This window comes from Canis aureus, chromosome 5 (assembly GCF_053574225.1).
Source record: "Canis aureus isolate CA01 chromosome 5, VMU_Caureus_v.1.0, whole genome shotgun sequence".
In the NCBI taxonomy this organism is placed as follows: Eukaryota; Metazoa; Chordata; class Mammalia; order Carnivora; family Canidae; genus Canis; species Canis aureus.
Window position 1 is genome coordinate 9252440 of NC_135615.1, and position 23608 is coordinate 9276047.

At 40.4% G+C, this 23608-nt stretch overlaps 1 protein-coding gene across 1 annotated transcript in view; it reads left to right on the top strand.

The window, feature by feature from the left end:
• C5H10orf67 (chromosome 5 C10orf67 homolog) overlaps positions 1 to 23608 on the top strand; it is a 194921-nt gene that overhangs the window by 56586 nt on the left and 114727 nt on the right. Inside the window, exons 4-5 of the mRNA XM_077896424.1 lie at positions 661 to 804; positions 3160 to 3234. Of these exons, the coding sequence (XP_077752550.1) occupies positions 661 to 804; positions 3160 to 3234 (219 nt within the window). The remainder of the gene's footprint in view (positions 1 to 660; positions 805 to 3159; positions 3235 to 23608) is intronic.

Consider the following 23608-nt stretch of genomic DNA (forward strand, 5'->3'; position numbering starts at 1 on the left):
GTGGGACTCAATCCCAGATCCCATGATCTCGCCCTGAGCAGAAGGCAAATGCTCAACTGCTGGGCCACCTGGGCGTCCCACCCTTCAACATTCTTCTAGCTGGTCCAAGAATCAAATTGACAGGAGACAGATTAACAGAAGAAAAACAATTTAGTAATATGTAGAGCTCCTGACTACACGGGAGAGACCCAGGAAAACTGAGTAACTCTCTGAAATGGCTGAAGCCATAACCCTTTTTTGGGGGGGGAGGGGGGCGGGGGTGAATCCATAACCTTAAATATCCTCTTCAACTAAAGACAAAAGATGCCAGAGGATGAAAGGAGCAGTTATGGGAGCTTATGAGGAAAAGCACAGTATACAAGGGGATGGTGGTTATGCAGATTTAAGTCAACCTAAGAGTTTCTAGAGATTTTAAGTCATCCCCCTCTTGCTGGTATAGCTAGGGAGACAGCCTTCACAAGTGGAGATTTCCCTTATAAATTAGAGCTTTTTCTGTTTGCAATTTCTTAAAAATAATCAGCCTAAAATAATCAATATGCTAAAGAGGCATATCTTAAGGTGCAAAATTTGCTTCTTTACACCCGGAAACAGGTAATGTGCTAGAACCTTTACGCAGAGCACCCTTACTCCCTGCAATAATGTATGTTTTTCCATTTTTAGATTATTAGATCTCTTCAAGTGGATTTTGGGTTCCTCAAACAATTGCTTCAGTTGAAATTTGAGGACCGTCTTAAAGAAGAATCTTTCAGTCTCTTCACTGCTCTACATGACAGGATCCTAAAAATTGAAAAACGTTATCAAGAGGTACATGCTCTCTCATTTCCTTATTTTATATTTATTTGTTTGTTTTACATTTCTTTTGCTATTTTTGTTCATTCCAGGTAATTTTTGCAGTTTTTAAAAACTATTTTATTTATTTAGTTATGAGAGACACACAGAGGGAGGGAGAGACATAGGCAGAGGGAGAAGCAGGCTCCCCTCAGGAACCCAATGCAGGACTCAATCCCAGGACCCTGAGATGACAACCTGAGCCAAAGGGAGATGCTCAACCACTAAGCCACCCAAGTGTCCCATTTCCTTTGTTTTATATGCAGATTGATCTTGTGCTTAGATAGGTATGTACCACAGTTTTGAATTTAGCAACTCATGAGGGCAATTAATTTGCATGTGTTGTGTCTCATACAATAGCTTTACTTTGTGTCAAGAACTTTGTCAGTGCTCTGTATACAAATTAATATAGTTCTCACACTAACTTCATAAAGTAGATGCAATTATTATCTCTCTTTTACGGATGAGGAAACTGAGGCCCAGGAAGTTTAATTAACTTGCTCAAGGCCACCAGTTAAAAAAACAGCAGAGTTATTTTCCTGGCCAGACAGTTTGGTGCTTGAGATCTGGCTCTTAGGCACACAATTTTACATGATATTATTAGTGCTTATTATCTCTGTAGGAGCCAAAGGCTTGAAAACTCTGCAGCTTCCAGGAATTTCCTAAAATCTTTGCTCAGGTTAGCATATTTATCTGTCATTAAGAACAGGTACTGGGCAGCCTGGGTGGCTCAGCAGTTTAGCGCCGCCTTCAGCCCAGGGCGTGATCTTGGAGACCCGGGATCAAGTCCCATGTCAGGATTCCTGCATGGAGTCTGCTTCTCCCTCTGCCTGTCTCTCTCTCTGTGTCTCTCATGAATAAATAAATAAAATTAAAAAAAAAAAAAAAAAAAGAACAGGTACTGCTAGTCCTCAGTTAAAAAACAAACAAACAAGGGTACCTGGGTGGTTCACTTGGTTAAGCATCTGACTTTGCTCAGGTCATGATTCCAGAGTCCTGGGATGGAGCCCTGTGTCAGGCTCCCTGCTCAGTGGGGAGTCTGCTTCTCCCTCTGCCCCTCCCCCTGCTCATGCTCACTCATATGTGGAATATAAGAAAAAGTGAAAGGGATTATAAGGGAAAGGAGGGGAACTGAGTGGGAAAAATTAGAGAGGGAGACAAACCATGAGAGACTCCTAACTCTGGAAAGAAAACAATGGGTTGCCGAAGGGGAGGTGGGCGGAGAGATGGGGTAACTGGGTGACAGGCACTGAGGAGGGCACTTGATGAGATGACCACTGGGCGTTATTCTATATGTTGGCAAATCGAACTTAAATAAAAACAAATGTAAAAAAAAAAAACCACCAACAACAAAGAACAACTCCTTTTCTATTGATCCCACCATTCTGAGACCACAGGAAGCCTTTAAATGTGTTTCCTCAAGTCCCTCAATAATGCTTAAATGAAACCCAATTATTCCTGATCTATAGATAAGGAAACTGAGATAGTAAGGTTAAGTAGCCTGCTTCAGGTCAGACAGATTGAAAAGTGTCACAGTGATATTGAAATCCAATTCTGTCTGACTCTACAGCGTAATCATAGTTTCCACTCCATGCTAGAATCAGAAATGAAATCAGAATCAAGGTTTGTGGGGGATTTTTATGCGCTGTCTTTCATTGTTATCCAAAAACAATGGTCAACTGGTTTGATTAATCAAAAATGACTGGTTTATGGCTTAGTGGGTCTAGATTTCTTTTTATGAGCATATCCCATTAAAAAATTACAAGGACTAGGAGAGAAAATGATTACAAATAGATTTTACTATTTTAAAAAGCAATTCTAGGAAGACAGTAAGAAGACTTAAATATGTAAAGGGAAATAAAGTGTTCACAATATCTGTATTTATTTTGTCCATTTGAGCTCTCCATTGCTTATAATTAACTATAAGTAAAACTTGAATATAGTGTCAGTAACTGAGTGGCTCAGTCGGTTGGGTGGCTGGCTCTTGATTTCAATTCCAGTCATGATCTCAGGGTTGTGAGTTCGAACCCTGCATCAGGCTCTGTGCTCAGTACGGAGTCTGCCTAAGAGTCCTTCTCTCCCTCTCCTTCTGCTCCTTGCCCTGCTCACACGTGTGCTCTCTCTCTCTCTCTCAAAAATAAATAAATAAATCTTTTTAAAAACTTGAATGCAGTGTAATCGCTGTAGTGTAGGATAAATGATTACAAATTGAACTTTTCACAAGATTTGTGATGATCTGAGCAATGGTTTTATACTGAGTCCCTTAGTAGGTATGAGAGTCATATTTGGAAATACACTGTGGTGCTCATTGTACTTATTTTTGGTTTGCAGAATGAGGACACCATAAGAAAATGCTACAATCAGCAGTTGGCTGATGCCATAGCAGTTATCAAAGGAATGTACAAGGTGGGTGTCTAGTGCTATCAGGGGCAAGGCCAGCTTTACATCCTGTGAGTGCACAGACTGGGCTTGCTGGTGGTTCCCAGTCTGTGTTTTTGGCTTTGAAGATCTGTCTACTCCATTTTCAGGTCAGTGAAAAGGGATCGGGTCCAAGAGTGTTCACACTCATGTTAAATTGACCAAAATAACATTTTATGGTGACAGATCTGACTTTGCAGAGACTGGGAAATTCCAATTTGGTGTTCAGGTAAGTGAGGAAGCAATCCAAAGTTTGTTTGGTGGGATGCCTGGGTGGCTCAGTGGTTGAGCATCTGCCTTTGGCTCAGGTCATGTCCTGGAGTCCCAGGATCGAGTCCCACATCAGGGTCCCCACAGGGATCCTGCTTCTCCCTCTGCCTGTGTCTCTGCCTCTCTCTATCTCTCTCTGTGTCTCTCATGAATAAATAAATAAAATCTTTAAGATAAAAGAAAAAAAATCTGATTGGTTAGCATGCAATTTGATAGAAGTTTAGGTAGTCTTGGAGAGTTCATTGCGATTGTCATAAATCCCAATGAATGGTCTCTGACCCTTGGTGGAGTAACTTTTCTACTGACGAGGACACATCTGTCTGCCAGATAGGGTGCTTCACTCTCCTACACAATGGGAACATTCATAGTTTCGATGATTACCTTTTAGGCGTAGTAAGGACCTTGTGCTTCTTTTAGATTCTATAACTGTAATCTTGACTTTCATTTCAATAAACTACTGGGAAGAAATATTTTTTTTATTATAGCAAATAGTGCATCATTGATTGCATACTTCTTTTCATAGCATTTATCACATTTGTATTTAATTATGTAATTGCCTGTTACATGTTCTGTTCCATGCCAGACTGTAAGCCGTATGAGGGCAGGGATGTTGTCTGTCTCATTCACTGCTCTGCCTGCCTCTTAGCACTGTGCCTGATGCATAATTAACAATCAGCTAATAATTGCTAAATGAATGGATAGTTGCCTGTATGTGTGGCAGATACTGATGACTCAACAGTGATTATCCCTCTTCCTTTTTTTATTAGCAGAAGTGCTTCTTACTATGAAGCCAAAATGCCAGATCTTTTCTTTCCTTGATTCCCTTTCAGATATGATATGAACATAGGCAAGATCAAGTGCCCAACCAATGTGACCTGAAGTTAAGTTGGCTGTGAGGTTTGGGGAGGAGGTTACTCTTTGTAATTCAAAGAGTCTTATGGGAATAAATACCCTTTTTTTTTCCTTTGCCTGCCATTTTTGTCTCCTTCTGATGCTTGGAACTACTGCAGCCAACCTACTACCAAGGACTGAAACACTTTGGATGTGCTAGAGGTAGCAGAGTGGAAAGATAGAAAGCACTAGGGTCCTTGATGACATCATTGAACAACTAAATAACTCTGACTTGCCCTGTCTTTGGCCCTTCATTTAATGAGATAATACACTTTTAGTGTTTAAGTCACTGGTAGTTGCCAGTTCAGTAATTCATAACTGAAAATATTCTAGGACTGCTCTGTCAACAGTCTTCACGATTCTGTGCTGATTGTGTTTCCAAAAGTGGCTGCAACATCATCTCACTCATGTGCAGTGTTATCTCCCACACAGAGGTGGAGCCTAACTCCTCCTCCACGAATATGGGCTGGCCTCAGTGCTTGCTTTTATAGGTATAGAAGATAAAGGAAGTGAAACTGCACCAGCTCAGAGGTTAGGTCAAAAGAAGCCTTGCTACCTCATTCTCATACTCTTGGAACATTTGCTCTCCGGATTCACCCTCTCTGAATCCAGCCACCATGTTGTGAGAAGCTCAAACTGTTTGGAGGATCTACATGTGGGTACTGGATCCACAGGCTCAACTGAACTCAGCTGTCAAGTCATCCAGCCCCCAGCCATTTTGTCTTTCCATCTGAGGTCCCAGGCATTATGGAGCAAAGAGAAGCCATCCCATTGTGCCAGTCTTAATTTCCTGCCCCACAGAGCTTGTGAGCATGAAAAACTGTTGTGGTTTTATGTCACAAAGGTTGGGGAGATGTATTATGGAACAATAAATAGCTGGCCTGGTTTCCTTGCACTCTCATCAATAAGCAACTGCCAAATTCTCTTTGTTGGACAGATGACTTCTCTAGTAGTATTGCCGGCACCACAGAGCATTGTGGTTAAGAGTTAGCATAACCTGTACTTTAGAACAGGGATCCTGGCTGACATTAGACTACTTGGGTTAGAATCCTCGCTCTGTCACTTTATCATTATGGGAACTTAGGGAAAATACTGAACCTCTCTGCCTCAGTTTCATCATCTGTCAAATGAGGATCATGATAGTGCCCCCCTCATAAGCTTGTTATGAGGATGGAATGAATTGATTCTGTGAAGCACATACAATAGTTCCTGGCACAAGATAAGTGCAGTCTAAGTGTCTGCTAAATAAATGAACATTTCACATATTCATGACACTCCTTGGTACTGGTCATTTCTTCTGCCCCTATATTATCTTAATATTTAGTCTTGTAGCTTTCTATTCACAGACTATATATGTCAAATATAGGAAAGTGCCCCTAAGATATCTGTAGTAATATTTGTCAATATTTGTTATGTTGAACCTTATGACATTGCCACTTTAGAATCCCAAAATGTTGAATATCAGCAATGCCATATGCTTCAATGTGATAAACATACTTCTTTTAACAGATAATGGCAGCAATGTGTTGCATAAAATATTAGGCTGTAATAACTTAAAGTAGAAGAAATTCATTTTCAATTCAACCAAACACATGTTGAGTGAATACTGTGTGCTGAGATATGGTGGACACTGACATTACAAAGGTGAAAGAGAGAGGAACAGGGCCAGATTATAAACTCAGCCGTAATAGACTTTGTTCAGTGCAGAGATAAACATATAACAGGAATTATGGAAACACCATAAAGGGAGCAGTTATTTCTGCCTTCATGCTTTGGGAAGGCTTCTCAGAGAAGGTGATAATTGTGCTGAGTTTTAAAGTTGGTAGAGTCTCAGTTGGTAGATAAATACAAAGGGATTGTAGGTAGATGGCATAGTGTCTATTAGGATATTTTCCATGGCAAGTGATATATATCGAATTCACACTGGCATTAGTTAAAAGAATATATCAGGGGTTTCCTGGGTTGCTCAGTGGTTTGGTGCCTGCCTTTGGCCTGGGGCGTGGTCCTGGAGTTTCGGGATTGAGTCCCGGGTTGGGATCCCGGCATGGAGTCTGCTTCTCCCTCTGCCTGTGTCTCTGCCTCTGTGTGTGTGTGTGTGTGTGTGTGTGTGTGTGTGTGTCTATCATGAATAAATAAATAAATAATCTTAAAAAAAAGAATTTATCAGTTCATATAACTATAAAGTGTAGTGATAGTAATGACTTTAGGAAAAGCTGGATCTAAGTGCTCAAATAATGTTATCAAGAAACTGTCCCCTGCTTCTTCCTTCTTCTCTGATGGTGTAATTTCCAGGCAGGTTCCCTTCACGTGAGAGCAACCTTAGAGAGAGTATCTCTTTCTAAATAGTTCCTACAAGAGACTCAAGACTGACCCTGATATGGCCTACTTATTGTCCTCCACCCCCATCACAAGCCAAGCCAGAGTGACATATCAAGGACAGGGTTTACCCAAATGGAAAAGAGAGGTTTTGCTACCTAAAGGGGGGTATGCTGGGTAGGCAAAACTGGTTAGGCAAATTGGCTTCCCACTTCCAATAGCATATGAAAAAGCAAATAGGACCTGGTCAAAGTTGGTGACTGTTGCATTGCCCTACATGGTAGCCAGTAGCCACAGGTAGCCATTAAAACTGAAGTTGAGGGATGCCTGGGTGGCAGTGGTTGAGCATCTGCCTTTGGCTCAGGGTGTGATCCCCAGGTCCTGGGATCGAGTCCTGCATTGGGTTCTCCTCAGGGAGACTGCCTCTCCCTCTGCCTATGTCTCTGCCTCTTGTGTCTCTCATGAATAAATAAATAAAATCTTTTAAAAAACCCAAAAACCTGAAGTTGGAATTAAATTAAAAAATCAGTTCCTGGGTTGCATTAGTCATAGATTACCCAGCAATATTCTGTGAAACTGAATAACTTAGGAGAATTCATGAAAGTTTACACAGGTCATTTGATTTATTTTATTTTACTTTTATGTTTTTATTAATAATAGTAAAAAGCTATGCTTTGTTGGGTGCTTTCTTTGTACCAGGCATCATACAAGGGAGTTTAGATCTATCATTTAATTCAATCTTTGCATGAGCAAGTACCAAGAACTGGGGCCCCACAGCAATTCCTCAATCTCTGATGTGGCACAGAGTGGTGGTAATAACAGGAACCGTGTCAGAGCCTCGTATTTTTACTTAGTGCTCTTGGTAAATTAGACAGCTATGGAAGTGCCTTTGCTACCTGGCTTGTCCAAAATGTGGTGCGGAGAGTTGAAGTCCAAGTATCTTTCCCCTGGCTCAACCCTAATGAAGTAAGAGTTTTTGTTTTGTTTTTTTTTTAAATTTTTTTTTTAATTTTTATTTATTTATGATAGTCACAGAGAGAGAGAGAGAGGCACAGAGACACAGGCAGAGGGAGAAGCAGGCTCCATGCACCGGGAGCCCAATGTGGGACCTGATCCCGGGTCTCCAGGATCGCGCCCTGGGCCAAAGGCAGGCGCCAAACCGCTGCGCCACCCAGGGATCCCTGAAGTAAGAGTTTTAAGTGGGCAGTAGTATCTTCATTGGCTAACTTAGGAAACTGAGCCATGGTGACATTAGGCAACTTGCCTGAAGCCACAGAGATGGTTGGTGGCAGAGCTGGGAGTCCAGTTCCCATCTTTACCTCTACAGTTGTTCCGCTGAAAATGAGAAATGCTTGAATTTTTTGAGCAGGAACAAGAGACGCCTCTGTATTCTTCAGGATGATTACTCCCGAAATGGTATTAAAGTGCATTGGAGAAATGGAGACACAGATATTCATTCCAGGAAGACAGAAACCACAAAGAGGCTCCCCAGTGCCCAGCACAGTGCTTGGATTTTAGTAAATATTTATTGGAGAGGGACAGAAGGAAGAATGAGAAAGAGGGAAGGAGGGAAGATGAGCTGCTATCTGTAGTTTAAGGTAGAATGTTAGGGATGCCTCGGTGGCTCAGTGGTTGAGTCTTTGGCTCACGTAGTGATCCCAGGGTCCTGGCATCGAATCTCCCATTGGGCTCCCCGTAGGGAGCCTGCTTCCCCCTCTGCCTGTGTCTCTGCCTCTGTGTGTGTGTGTCTCTCATGAATAAATAAATAAAATCTTTAAAAAAAGGTACAATGTTAGATCATGGAGGCAAAAGACAAAAGGAACAAAATTCCATTCTAGATGAAGAGAATTTAAAGAAACATCTCACTAAATGCAATATGTGGGGCTCGTTAGTATCCTGCTTAGAACAAATCAACTGTTAGAAAAAAAGTTTCAAGACAGTTGGAAAAATTTTATTATGGACTAGATATTAAATGATATTAAACTCTTTGTTAATTATGTGTGATGTAATAAAAAAAAAGCAAAACCCCTTAATTATTAGAGATGAACTGTGTTGTATTTAGGTATCAATGACAAGATGTCTAGGATTCCCATAAAAACACATAAGCACAAAATAGGTAGATAAGTGTGTAGCGGACTATTATAATTTTCTCTGCTTTGCTGTATGTTACATCATGAAAAAGTAGACATATTTGAAAAATGCAGGTTACTTCTTTAATTCTCTTTCTTAAATACCACCAGGGGCCACCAGAGTTCAAGATGGAGTCCCAGCTCCCTTGCTCGGTCTATGCTTTCCAGGCCTTTGGTGACCCTGGATCCCTTGGCTCCCCAGGTTCATTCTGCTGCAGCTTTCAGACCCTCAAACCTGCCAAATACATTCCCACCTTAGGGCTACTCCCTGGAACCCTCTGGCCTCCATCCTCTTATTGCAGCTCAAGTGGCGCTTCCTCAGGCTTCCTTCCTCTTCACCACCAAAGGACAGATCTTCCACGCCTGTCTCTCCCTATTTTGTCACCCCATTCTTTGGCCTTCAGAGCAGTCAGTTGCCACTGCCTAAAGTTGTCTTATTCATGTTTATTTACTTTTGAGTGTTTGGTTTCACCCCACTAGCCTCTATGCTTGGGGAAGACAGGCATCTTGGCTTCATACCTAGAGGCCTGTAGCAGGTGCTAGATAAGCATATGTTGAAAGAATAAACACATGAACAAATTAATGGGGAAGAGCTTTCTGAGCATGAATCTTTCCACAGAGACTATAGAGGAAAATAAAATAGACATAAAATGAAAAACTTCTGTACAACAAAAGAAAGTAAAAACAGTTTGAAGACAAATGCAGAACTGGGAAAACATGCGCAAATAAAATATGCAAATAATGCATTCCTAGCATATTGAGAGCTCCTACCAATCATTAAGGTAATGCTGAATAGGGGCACAGGGGTGGCTGTCGGTTAAGCATCTATGACTGTTGATTTCAGCTCAGGTCATGATCTCAGGGTCATGAGATGGAGCCCTACATTGGGCTCTGCACTCAGTAGGGAATCTGCTTGAGATTCTTTCCCTCTCCCTCTGCCCGTCCTCCCAGGTCATGTGTGCATGCTCTCTCTCTAAGTAAGTAAATAAAATCTTTAAAAAGAGATAATGCTGAATAGCCCATTAGAAAAATAAGCAAAATATATTAAAAAGATGATGTAAAATATCTAAATGGCCAACAAACTTAAAAAAAAGTCCAACCTTATTAAAAAATCTAACAAATGCAAATAAAGCAAAAAATACTGCTTTCATCTATTAGATTAGCAGAAATTTATTTATTTTATTTTATTTTATTTTATTTTTTTTAATTAATTTATTTATTTATGATAGTCACACAGAGAGAGAGAGAGTGAGAGGCAGAGACACAGGCAGAGGGAGAAACAGGCTCCATGCACCGGGAGCCCGACGTGGGACCCGATCCTGCGTCTCCAGGATCGCGCCCTGGGCCAAAGGCAGGCGCCAAACCGCTGCGCCACCCAGGAATCCCGATTAGCAGAAATTTAAAGATTGATATTATCTACACTTGACAAGGTATGGGTTAATAGGTGGGCACATATATTGTAGAAGCAGAAATTGGTACCAGAAAATTTAGCAAATTCCAACAAAATTTCAAATGTGCATTTATTTTGACCAAGCAATCCCACTTCTAGGGGAATCTATTACACCAGCTGATATGGATAAAAATACAAATATAATGACTAGCAGCATTATAATCTAGTTTTTAATAGAAAATAATGGAATAATACTCCTTAATGATACAAACGATAGAAAAATACCCAGCCCATTTCAGCTAAGGTAAATTCATATATACTACTACAAAGACATTTCCAAGATACATTTTAGTCAAAAAAATGTGGCAAAACAAGACAATATTGTAGAACATGCAGAATGTCTGGAGAATGAGAGAGAAAAAGAAAACCCTCTTTAATTTGAAGTTTCTGTATTTTTATAACAATCACGCTTGCATTTTTTATAACGTGTTACCCTGTAGTCAAGTATCATTTCAGTTGCGATACATTTCTTGCCCCCACCCCCCCACCCTTTCTCTTTCTTCTTTCTTTTCCTTGACATTGACTTTTACAACAAATAAGGCAGTTGTCTTTCCAAATGTCCCACGTTCTGTATTTGTTAGTTTGCTTCCTCAAGAGGATGTGTCACTTTTTCCTCTGTTTTCCATATTCTTATAAATTAGAATTTAGCTCTAAAGTCTTGATTAGATGCAAATTCAAATTTTATACCTTTTGATGAGAATAGCTCATGGGCAGGGCTTTAAAATTAAACTTCTTGGGGGATCCCTGGGTGGCTTAGCGGTTTGGCGCCTGCCTTCGGCCCAGGATTGATCCTGGAGTCCCAGGGATCAAGTCCCACAGATCGGGCTCCCTGCACGGAACCTGCCTCTCTCTCTCTCTCTCTCTCTCTCTCTGTGTGTGTGTGTGTGTGTGTCTCATGAAGAAATAAATAAAAGCTTAAAAATTTTTAATTACACTTCTGGAACACCTGGATGGCTCAGCAGTTGAGCATCTGCCTTCGGCTCAGGGCATGATCCCAGGATCTGGGATTGAGTCCCACATCAGGCTCCCTGTGAGGAGCCTGCTTCTCCCTCTCCTATGTCTCTGTCTCTCTCTCTCTGCCTCTCAATAATAAATAAATAAAATTTTTAAAAAAGTAAACTTCTACTTGAAGTGTAATTTATATACATAAAAATACACAGGTTATAAATGTGCAATTCAAATTTTTGTTAAAAAAGGAACATATCCAATTAATCATCATTTAGATCAAGAATTAAGATGTTATGGCACCTCTCCAACTCTCCAAAGGTTACCGTGATCTGACTTCTGTCACATAAATTTGTTTTGCCTATGTTTGGATTTTAATGTAAATAAAACCATACAACACTAGCTTCTTTATGTTTGGCTTCAATCATTGGACCTTACATTTGTAAGATTTATCCATATTGTTGCACATAGTAATAGTTCTTTCTCATTGCTGTACCGTATTCTGTTGTATGATTATATATAGTTGAAGCATTCTATTGTAGATGGCCATTTGAGTTGTTTCCAGTTTTTGCCTGTTATAAATATGCTGCTGCTATGAACATTCTTGTACATATCTTTATTTAAAGATTTTTTTTTACATAATCTCTACATCCAATGTGAGGCTCAAACTCACAACCCCAAGATGAAGAGTCACATGCTCCACTGCTGAGCTAGCCAGGTGCCCCTCTTGTACATAGCTTTTTAATTAATTAATTAATTTATTTATTTATTGAGAGAGCATCAGCAGGGGGAGGGGCATGGGGAGAGCCCAGAGCCCAGCATAGGGCTCAATCTCACGACCCTGAGATCATAAGCCAAGCTGAAACTAAGGGTTAGCTGTTCACAACTGGCGCCACCCAGGCGCCCCATGTATCTTTTAATGCATATATGTATGCATTTCTGTTGGGCATATACTGGAATAGAATTGCTAGATCACAGAGTAAGCACATTTTCAGTTTTACTGGATGCTGTTTTCTGAGTTTCCTACTGTTTTTCTAAGTTATACCAATTTTTACTCCTTCAGAGATATGGAAATATTCCAACTGCTCCACATTCTTAGCTAGTTTTATCACTCTTTTAGATTTTAACTCTTCTTGGTGTGTCTAGAAGTATCTATTTGTGTGTGACATGCATTTTTCAAAGAATACTAAGGTTGCAGTAAAGAGAATAAATTCTAGGAAGGCAAGGGTGGAAATAAGACTAGTGGAAGGTTGTTTTAGTAACCTCTTTAAGTGATGGTTTAGGTGATGGTGGTGCCTTGCAGTAAGATGCTGGCAATGGAAATAGAATGAAATGGATGAATTTGGGATATATTTTAGATCTAGAGCCAATAAGGTTTGCTGATGGATCAGATGGGGGAGGGAACTATAGGGAGAAATGGTGGTATGCTCCTAGCTATTTTTTTTTAAGATTTTATTTATTTATTCATAAGAGACAGAGAGAGAGAGAGAGAGAGAGAGAGAGGCAGAGACACAGGCAGAGGGAGAAGCAGGCTCCATGCAGGGAGCCCAACATGGGACTTGATCCCAGGTCCCCAAGATCATGCCCCGGGCCAAAGGCAGGCGCTAAACCGCTGAGCCACCCAGGCTGCCCAAGCTCTAGCTTTTTGATTTGAAGCTGGATGGCTGGTTCACATTAGTGATTGGTGAATTCTGGAGAAGAAGAATATGTGTGAATTAGGGGGTAGAAGTTGTTCAAAGTAAGTTTCACAAGAGTAGGGTTCTTGCATGAGAGACTCCTAACTCTGGGAAACAAACTAGGGATGGTGGAAGAGGAGGTGGGCAGGGGGTGGGGGTGACTGGATGACGAGCACTGAGGGGGGCACTTGATGGGATGAGCACTGGGTGTTATTCTATATGTTGGCAAATTGAACACCAATAAAAAATAAATTTGTTAAAAAATAAATTTAAAAAAGTCTTTAAAAAAAAAAAGAGTAGGGTTCTTGGTTTGTACCTTTCACTTATGTATCCCAAGCACCTAGAATATTCATTGGCACAAAGTAAGCAATTAAAAGTATTTGTTGAGCAAATGAGTGAATTAGACATCTTAGCGGTAATATCTGGCAATTAGTTGAATGTATGAGTTTAGACGCCTATTGAGAGACAGGATATATATATATATATCCGAGAGTCATCATCATTGTATATTTACAGACACAGCATTGGATGACATCACCCAGGGAGAAGGTGTATTTATACAAGGTTAGGAATAATGAGTGGTTGTCTGAAAAGCAAGAGAAAAACCAGGGGAGTGTGGTGTCACAAAGATCAAGAGAGGAGAATGTTTCAAGAAGGATGGAATGGTCAATGGTATCAAATACACTGAGACTTGAATAAGCTGAGAGTCAAAAAGTAACAAAGGCAATATTAACACTGACATCACTGCTGATCCCAGGAAGAACATCACAGTAGAGCAATGGCAGTGGATGTTCAGTAGGAGTGGGTAGAAGATCCAATGTGGACTGGGACATTGAGAAATTGAGAAAGATAATAAAGGGATGGGGCTATGGCTGGAATGCTAGAGTGAGAGTTTAGGGTGAAGGGACTTTTTTTTTTTTTTTTTGAAAGAAGGAATACTAGAAAATGTGTGTATGCAGATGGGAAAGATCCAGAACTGAGGGATAATCAGTAATGTAAAAGATAGAAGATACAGTGCAGGAAGGAGTACCAGAGAAGGCCAGAGCAGAGGGGATCCATGGCATAAGTAGAGGGATTGTTCTTAAGGGGAACAGGGATTCTCCATCATTGAAGAAAAGTGTTATGGCCTGGGGGCGCCTGGGTGGTTCAGCTGGTTAAGCATCAGAATCTTGGTCATGATTACGATCTCAGGGTGGTGCAATCAAGCCCTGCATCAGGCTTTATGCTCTGCCCCTCCCAACCTCTAAAATAATTAAATAAGTCTTAGAAGTGTTATGGGCTGAATTGTGTCTCCACCTCCACTCCCGCAAAGTCAGATGTTGAAGTCCTAACTTCTACTACCTCAAAATGTGACTGTGTTTCAAGGTAGGGGCTTTGAAGAGACCATAAGTGGATCTGTGAGGTTGTATGAGTGGACTATGATCCAAATTGATTTATGTCCTTATAAGAAGAAGAGATTAAGACAAAGACAGAGGGAATATAATGTGAGAACGCGGGATCCCTGGGTGGCGCAGCGGTTTGGCGCCTGCCTTTGGCCCAGGGAGCGATTCTGGAGACCCGGGATCGAATCCCATATCAGGCTCCTGGTGCATGGAGCCTGCTTCTCCCTCTGCCTGTGTCTCTGCCTCTCTCTCTCTCTCTCTGTGACTATCATAAGTAAATAAATAAAAATTAAAAAAAAAAAAAGGAAAAAAAATAATGTGAGAACGCAGGGAGAAGATGTCCATCTGCAAGCCAAGGAGAAAGACCTCAGAAGAAACCAACCCTGCTGCCACCTTGATCTCAAACTTCAAATCTCTAATAAAATACCTTTCTTTTGTTTAAGCCCCCCAGTCTGTAAAACTTGGTTGTAGCATCTCTAGCAAACCAGTGCAAGAAGGGAGAACAGAGTGCATAGACAGCTATAGAGAGCTTGTAGGTTTGGCAGTGAGCTCTAGGCTGGCTTCTGTGTTCTTTGTTTTGAAAAAAACTCTTATATCATCTCATGTTCACCTGTGCAAGACTGCTCTTAAAGTATATTCCTAAGAGTAGAATTGTTAGATAGAGGGTATGTGTATTTTCCCACTTACTAGAAAATGCCAAATAGTTTTCTAAACTGATTGTACTAAAAGACGTTCCCCAAAAAAATAAAAATAAAAAAATAAAAGATGTTCCCTTTAGCAGTATATACAAATATTTATTACTCTACTTCTTCACTGAGACTTCATATTGTCAGGCAGTTTAATTTTTGTTGGTTATGGACATGAAAATGTATTTCATTGTGTTTTCGATTTGAGTTCCCTTGATTATTAATAAGAGTAATGATTTTTCCCTGTATTGATCATTCAGTTTTCTTGTTCTGTGAAGTACCTGTTTAGATTCATTTTTTATTGTTATTTGTTTTCTTATTGATTAATAGGAGTGTCTTGTTAAACTTAAAAATCAAACTGCCAGTTATTTTACCAGCAAAGAATGGGTTTATTTGAGGACAGCAGAGAATTGCAATGTAAAACAAGGAAGCTATGGCAAAACCATAGGCAAGTGCACCCAATAAAGAGGTATGCTCTTTTATAAAGAAAACTGAGACATTGGGGAGGCTGTTATAAATCAATAAAAATAAATAAAAAGCCCATTGGAGTAAACTGAGAGTTCAGTGACCGTCTGTCATTGGCTGGACTCTTGGGGGCTTTGGCAGGGAGGAAGAAGTCTTCCCTCCTCCTGCAAAGATCATAAAGTAGTATCCACTTCCAATGGCTGCCTCTTCCCATTGGATTTGCAGTTGATGAGCAGAACCAGTGGGGCCTGAGAGCTCCCCCTGAGGAACCTCCTCACCATTCTAGTGAGATTTCCTTTAATTAATTTTCAGTTTTTAAAAATGTACTCTTTTATTTGTTGTATGTGTCACAAATACCTTCTCTCAGTTCTTTGTCTTTCCACTTTTTTAATGGTATTTTTTCATGAAACTCCCCCCCCCAATTTTTTTATGATAATGTAGTCAGACTTTACTCCTTTCATCATTGTTTCCACATTTTATGTTTTGTTTTTAAAATTCTGCTACATCTTAAAGTCTTCTAAAATTTTTATATTATTTCCTTTTACAAGCAGGTCTTTAATCTACTGGAATTGAATTTTAGTATTGGCCTCAAAAGCAGAGATTCATTTTTCCCCATAAGGATAACTGAAAGGTCACAAAATAATGTACTGAAAATAATCTGTCATATGTCAGGTTTCCCTGTATGGGAGTCAGATTTGGGATATTTTGTTCTGTTCCATTAGTTAGATTATCCATCCTTGTGGACGATACCACTAAAAATGATGTGTAATTTTAGATATTTGGTATTAGATAAGTTACCTCATTTTCTTTTCTTCTACAGAAATAGCTTGAATATTCTTGGATTTTTGTCCTTCCAAATACATTAAATAATGCATTTAGTGCTATATTCTACAAATAAACTCGTTGAAAATTGTATTGTGTTTGCATTAAAACTATAGATAGATCATTTGGGGGAAAATGTATATTGTCCTATTGTTAAGATGTTTTTTCCTCCTAGCACTAAATATACAGTCTTTTCTAGCTGCTTGACACCAACAGGTTGTCATAGAGGAAAAGCTTTTTGCTTTATCCTGCAAAGTTCAATGAGTGGAATGCAAAAATGACAAATTAACAGGAGAAAAACAGATTTAATTAAATGCTATGCACGCAAGTTTACAAAAAAATGTAGCTTAAAGAGGCAGACAGAACTTGAGGGCTTATAAGCTATTCCAAAGAGCAAAAAAGTGTGGAGAAGAGACTAAACAAAAGAAAAAGAATTTGGGAGCCAGGGAGGTAACTTATAGGAGGGTGACTAGAGAAAGTATGGTAAACAAAAATTGTTCAGTAAGATTCATTATACAGATTTAAGTCAGTGTCTTCTCCATTCTTATGAGCTGCTAAGAGTTGTTCTCTTTCAGATATGAAAGAGGGAGACACCTTTACAAATGGAAATTTCCTTTATAAATATAAAATGTCTTTTACAAAAGGAGTTGCCTTCAACTTTAAATAATCATGCCAAAGTGGCATATTCTGGTCACCTTCATTGTCCAAAAGTTTGATTCAGTTCTGACACCAAGTATCCATAGCTGATGTAGACCCCATAGGTAAAAGGCTCCATCCCATATGACTACACTTTTTCAGGCGTCAGTTGCAAGTCTGAGTACTTCTGATCAACAGGCTATAAATTTGGTATTCCCCACCCCACCCCCTCCCACCAAGGTTTAATAATGTCCTAGAAAGACTCCCAAAACTCAAGAAAAGCACCTTACTGGTTAATCATAAAGGATACGTCCCAAAAAGCCAAACGAAAGAGATGTGTAAGGGAGCAAAAATAATTTTCCTTCTTCCCTTCTAGGTTTTTAGCTAAATCTCCCCCAATAAATGACAGATTAACAGGAGGAAAACAAAACAAATTTAATAACATGGATACCTACTGTATACCTGGGAGGGACCCAGGAAAACTGAGTAACTCCACAAACTAGCCTGAGCAACCAACCACCTTAGATACCTTCTCCAGCTGAAGACAAAAGATGTTGGGTAAAGAGAAACCAGTTATGGGAAGTTATCAGGCAAAGCACAGTAAACAAAGCTATAATTGTTGTGCAGGTTTAAGTCCTTGCCTTGTCCATTGATAAGCTTTCTAGAGTTTTAGTCATCCTCTTTCTGGTACGGAGGAGGGGGACACCCTTAAAATGAAGACTTTCCTTATGTGTGTCTCTCACATGTCTTCCCTCATGTGTATTCCCTTATACAAGACTCTGACAAAAAAAAGGTAACTTCTAAGTTTTCGAAACTTCTCCTTGTCTGCTGTTTTTTAAAAGTAATCAGCCTAGGGTTCCTGGGTAGCTCAGTCGGTTAAACGTCTGCTTTCGGCTCAGTTGATGATCCCTGGTCCTGGGATTGAGTCCCACATCAGGAGCCTACTTCTCCCTCTCCCTCTGCCTATCACTACCCCCTGCTTGTGCTGTCTCTCTCTTTCTCTGTTAAATAAATAAATAATTTTTAAAAAAGTAGTCTAAAATAATCCTTTGCCAAAGTTTAGACATATTTTGGGGCAGCAAATTCTGCTCCTCTTCAGATGCATGGCCCAAGTTCATGGGGCAGGGACATGAAGCTTCCATGACTTCTTTGGGTGCATCACCCTCCCAGCCTGTAGTTATATGCACCACCCATAAGCTCTCTGAATGCAGTCATTTGGATTTTTAACAGAGATCTCCTAGTGTAGGATTGAATAAGTCATTAGGCATTAACTCAATCTCCAGTCTCTTTCCCTTCCCAGGGGTGAGAGGATGGAGCTGAGAGTTCTAAGCTTCTAACGCAGGCTTGGTCTTTCTGGTGACCACCCTTCATCCAGAAGCTATCTAGGGTCTCCCCAAGAGTGGCCTTACTAGAACAAAAAATGTTCCTATCATTCTTGCCAGAAGTTCTAGGAGCTTTGTGCCAGGAACCAGGGACAGGACCAAATGTCTTCCTATGATACGATGCCTAAACCGAATCATCTAATACTGTATATAATATAGTTCTCCATTTACTTAGCTCTTTTTTAATATTTTAAAATAAAATTTTACAATTACACATATTTTTAAATTTTATTCATTCATTCATTCATGAGAGACAGAGAGAGAGAAGCAGGCTCCATGCAGGGAGCCCGACGTGGGGCTCGATCCCGGAACTCAAGGATTATACCCTAGGCCGAAGGCAGTGCTAAACCACTGAGCCACCCTGGCTGCCCTTACAATTATATTCAAAAAGAACTTTAATAGCTTTGATTAGGGATGGACAGGAAAATGTTCACCTTTAGCCCAGAAGGCTGACCTATAGCCTGCATATTTTCGATAAGGATCAAATACACACTGGTTGCTACATTCTTCAAGGGTCTCATGACAGCCTGTAAATCTCACTGAGAGTTAATACCAAACTAAGTGATAAGCACCAAAGAAATCTTGAAAAAATAGTTTTACAAGTAGAAATTCAAGAAGACATCTATGATCTACTACTCTCTACATGTCCCTCTGCCCTGAGCACTAAGAATATAACCACCAGCTTCATACAGCAGAAGTGCAGCTCTTTCTGCCCACGGGTCCTTACTAAGTTGCACCATACAACATCTCAAGAATTCTTTTTTGACCCTCGTGCTCCACAAACCTGCTACATTTTTTTTCAAGTTTTATTTATTTAAGTAATCTCCATACCCAATGTGGAGCTCGAACTCACCACCCCGAGATCAAGTCACATGCTCCCCTGACTGAGTCAGCCAGGCACCTGGCCTTGCAACATTTTTATTACATTAATTTCTGAATACTTTTCTTGAAGACATAGTAAATATCTTTTCAAAATCACATTTCTGACTGTTTATTCCTGGGGTGTAGAAATGCAGTTGATGAGTATATATTGATTTTGTAACCAGCTATCTTATTAAATTCTTAAGTTTATTTTAGTAATTTATAGTCTTCAGGACTTCCTATATAAATGGTTATATTAATTGAGAATAATTATATATTTGTTACTATATTATCCCATTTCTTCATTCATTCATTTATTTTTCCTTACTGCACTGGTGGTGCCTCCAGTACAATGTTAAATAAAAGTGATGCTAGCAAGCATCCTTATTTTATATCTAATCTTAAAGAGAATGAATATAATGTTTCAACATTACACATAATACTTGCTATATTACCAGGCTATTTTAAAGAGACTATTAAAAAAATCATGAATGTATTTCAGTTTTATAAAATGTGGGTTTTATGCATCTACTAGGAGATACATAAGTGTATTCCCCTTAATGATATTTCCCTTAATCTATTAATGTAGGTGCAAAGAATTAATTTTTTAAGTGTTAAATCAACCTTACTTTCTTTGTGTAAGTCCAACTTGGTCATCATATGTCTTTTTAAAAAAGGATTGTTGTTAAATTTAGTGCATTAATATTTTTCTTAAGATATTGTAAATCTATGTCTGTTGGTAAGGGAACCTACACTTTTCTCTTTAAACTGTCCTTGGTGGGTTTGGTATCAGGCTTAATTAAATGAATTGAGGGTATTATCCTCATTTTGTTCCCTAGGAGCATTTATATAAGATTGGAAATATTTCTTCCTTAAATATTTAGACCTACTGGAAAAGCCTGCTGGGCCTAGAGGGATTGGTTGACTAGTTGACATCTTTTGGATTCCTCATTCAATGTCCTTAATGGTTTTAAGACTATTTGTTTTCCTATTGCCTTTGAGTGTGATAATAATGAGATCTTTGTCTAGGGCCTTGTCTATTTGATTTAACCTCAAAAATATTTTAAAATAAAGGCTTAATAACATATATCGAGGCACCTGGGTGGCTCGGTGGTGCAGCGTCTGCCTTCGGTCCAGGCCGTGATCCCAATAGAGTCCCACATCAGGCTCCCCGCCAGAGGTCTTTAAAAAAAAAAAAAAGTATGAAGTTAAAAAAAAAAAAAATCTTAAAAAAGAAAAAAGATTTGAAGTTCGATGGGTAGCAGGAGCGGAGCGCTGCCTGCCGGCGGGGACAAACTCATCACAAGGAACAGTAAAAGGGTTCCATGTAGGAAACGGATATGGTTTCCTCAACAGGAATGACAGCAAGGAAGATGTATTTGCACACCAGACTGCCATAAAGAAGAATCACCCCAGGAAGTGCCTTCGCAGTGGGGGGCTGGAGGGACCGTGGAGTTCGATGCTGCTGAAGGAGAAAGGGGTGCGGGGGCAGCAAATGTGACAGGCCCTGGTGGGGCTCCAGCGCGAGGCAGTAGAGGGGCAGCGGACCGTAACCCTTACAGACGCCACCCGCGTCGCAGGGTCCTCCACCAATTACCCGCAGAATTACCGCAATGGTGAGAGTGGGGCCAAGGACGAGGGATCGGAGGGTGCCGGCGAAGGCCCCCAGTTCCTGCCTGCGGAGACCCTCCGTGCAGGGAGAGGTCACGGCCGGTGCCGACAACCGGGGTGCAGAACGCGGCAGACCACTGAGCCGGCGGGTGCGTCGAGCTTAGAGGCCTCGATTCCCTGGGGGGCCCCTCGCCGGAGACAGCCTGGAGAGGAGGGCGAGGAGGGAGGTGCGGAAATCCAGGCGCTGGGGCCTCAAGGTCGCGACCCCCGGGCTCCAAGGACGCGCGCAGACGCCGGGGCAGCCCGAGGGCGCAGGACGCCGGAGGCCAGAGAGTCGGGGGCCGAGGCCGCCGCGCCGCCCCGTTAGCCACCCAGCTCGCAGCACCGAGGACGAAATCCCAGCAATAAGGAATGAACAGAAGTGGGGGCTGAAGACCGGCCCACTGACCAGATACGTAGAACTATCTGCATTATCTACGCAGCATCGGGCTTTTATTTCTACCTAAAGACGTCTCTTTTCGGTAATGACAAACGTGTTTTTTAAAAAAGCCTGGTTTTTCCCAGTACACCTTTAAAGGTTTTGAAATTGTTTCATATCTGGTCAAGTTGAGATTTTTGTTTTAATAGTTTTTTTTTTTTTTTTAAAGAATTTATTTATTTATTCACGACAGACACAGAGAGAGAAAGGCAGAGGGAGAAGCAGGCTCCATGCAGGGAGCCCGACGTGGGACTCGATTCAGGGTCTCCAGGGTCACGCCCCGGGCCGAAGGCGTCGCCAAACTGCTGGGCCACCGGGGCTGCCCCAAGTTGAGATTTTTAAGAACCTCATTTTTAATTTGTAATAAAAGTTTACAACTTTATTTTTTCAAAAAAAGTCAACAAACGGCAAGCACCCGTTAATAAAGGTCTCAAATAATAAATAAATAAATAAATAAATAAATAAATAAATAAATAAATAAATAAATAACATGTTTCATTCTCATGTAAAAATTTTTAATTCTATATTTTAAACCCATTTTTAAATTACTATCTTATCTATTTCTTTGAGTTTTTAAATATTATAATATTTTTGATGACTAGGAATTCTGTTTGACACTCTATGCTTGGTTATTGGTTTTTTTTTTTTTTTAAGGTTTTTGCTTTTTGCTCATAATTTTAGTCCTGTTCTTTCTTTCTTTTTTTTTTTTTTTTTAAGATTTTATTTATTTCTTCATGAGAAACACAGGCACAGGGAGAAGCAGGCTCCCTGTGGGGAGCCTGATGCAGGACTCCCTCTCAGGACCCTGGTATCACACCCTGAGCTGAAGGCAGATGCTCAATCACAGAGCCACCCAGGTGTCCCTAGTCCTGTTATTTCTATAAACATATTTAATTATACCTGATTTATAGTCTGTGTTTCACTATTTCCACCTTTGAGGGTCTGATAGTGCTGTCACACGTGTATGTCATTTACTTTTGAGTTTTATGATTTCTGTGAACTCATATTTCTTTTTTTTTAAAGATTTTATTTATTTTTTTCAGGACAGACACAGAGAGACAGAGAGGCAGAGACACAGGTAGAGGGAGAAGCAGGCTCCATGCAGGGACTCAATGTGGGACTGGATCCTGGGTCTCCAGGATCACGCCCTGGGCTGAAGGCAGCACTAAATCACTGAGCCACCAGGCTGCCCTGAACTCATATTTCTGTGGGAATTCCTTGAGGGAGGCCTAGAATAGAAATCAGTTTCTACAAGAGATTTGTTTGCTTCTGTGAGATTCCTGGGTCTGTGACCACTTTAATCTGACTTTTGGCTCAAGGCATTTTAGAGCATCCAGATGTATGACTTTGAGTCGCAAACTGTGTAGGTCATCTTTCATCTTGTGCTCATAAAACTCAGAAAAGAATCCCCACCCCCCCTCTGTACTCAGAGCCAAGATTCCAGACAGAAGGCAGCTTCACTTTCAGTGGGATAGGAGAGGGTGCACAGTTCAAGGTAGTTCTGGTTTGTTTTTACACTGAAGGAGTCGCCCTCTGGTGTCTCAACCTTAATGAGATCTATTATGTAGAATTACAATCACCACTTTGAAGAGGACCCAAGTGATGTCTCTTCTCTGTGCCCCACAAAGAGGTGTAAATCAAAGTTCACAGATACCTGGGTTGGCAATGCCCTGGAGTGAAAGCCATCTCCAGCATTCTGTACACTTCCCTGGATTTCTGCATTTCACTTCATTTTAGCCTAAGTATTCCTTACTTTGTCAGCTTATGGATGCATTTCGCCTACCTTATTCCAGAATTTTTGTTGTTTACAGTGGAAGAAATAAGTCAGAATCCCACAGTTCTTTTGAACATGACTTCCGAATTTTTTGCATTTTTGACAGTTTCTGGGACTCAGCCATACTTCTAGTGGGTATCAAATGCTCAAAAACTATGGCAGAATGGGGCACCTGGCTGGCTCAGTTGGAAGAACAAGCGTAACTCTTGATCTTGGGGTAGTGGGTTCGAGCCCCACATTAGGTGTAGAGATTTCCAAAGGAAAAAAAGTCAAAAAAAATAAGCAGAATAAGTGACTTCGCTCTTTATATAAACTTCTTGTACTTCTAAAAGTAGAAAGTCCTGAATTGACTAAATGCTTTCTATTCTTCAGTTTTTCAAAAACATGTGCTAGTTAAATATACTTAAGCATCAGTGTATGAGTTGTTGTTGGTTTATCTAATTAAAAAAATTGTTTTAATGACATAAAAGTGATTATTTGAATCTTCCCTTTGGTTTGTTGTCATTGCTTTGATCCATGACCTCCTGCAGCCTGCCTAATCCTGGCCACCCAGTTTGCTGAGGCTTGGTCATGAGAAAAACAGAAGAG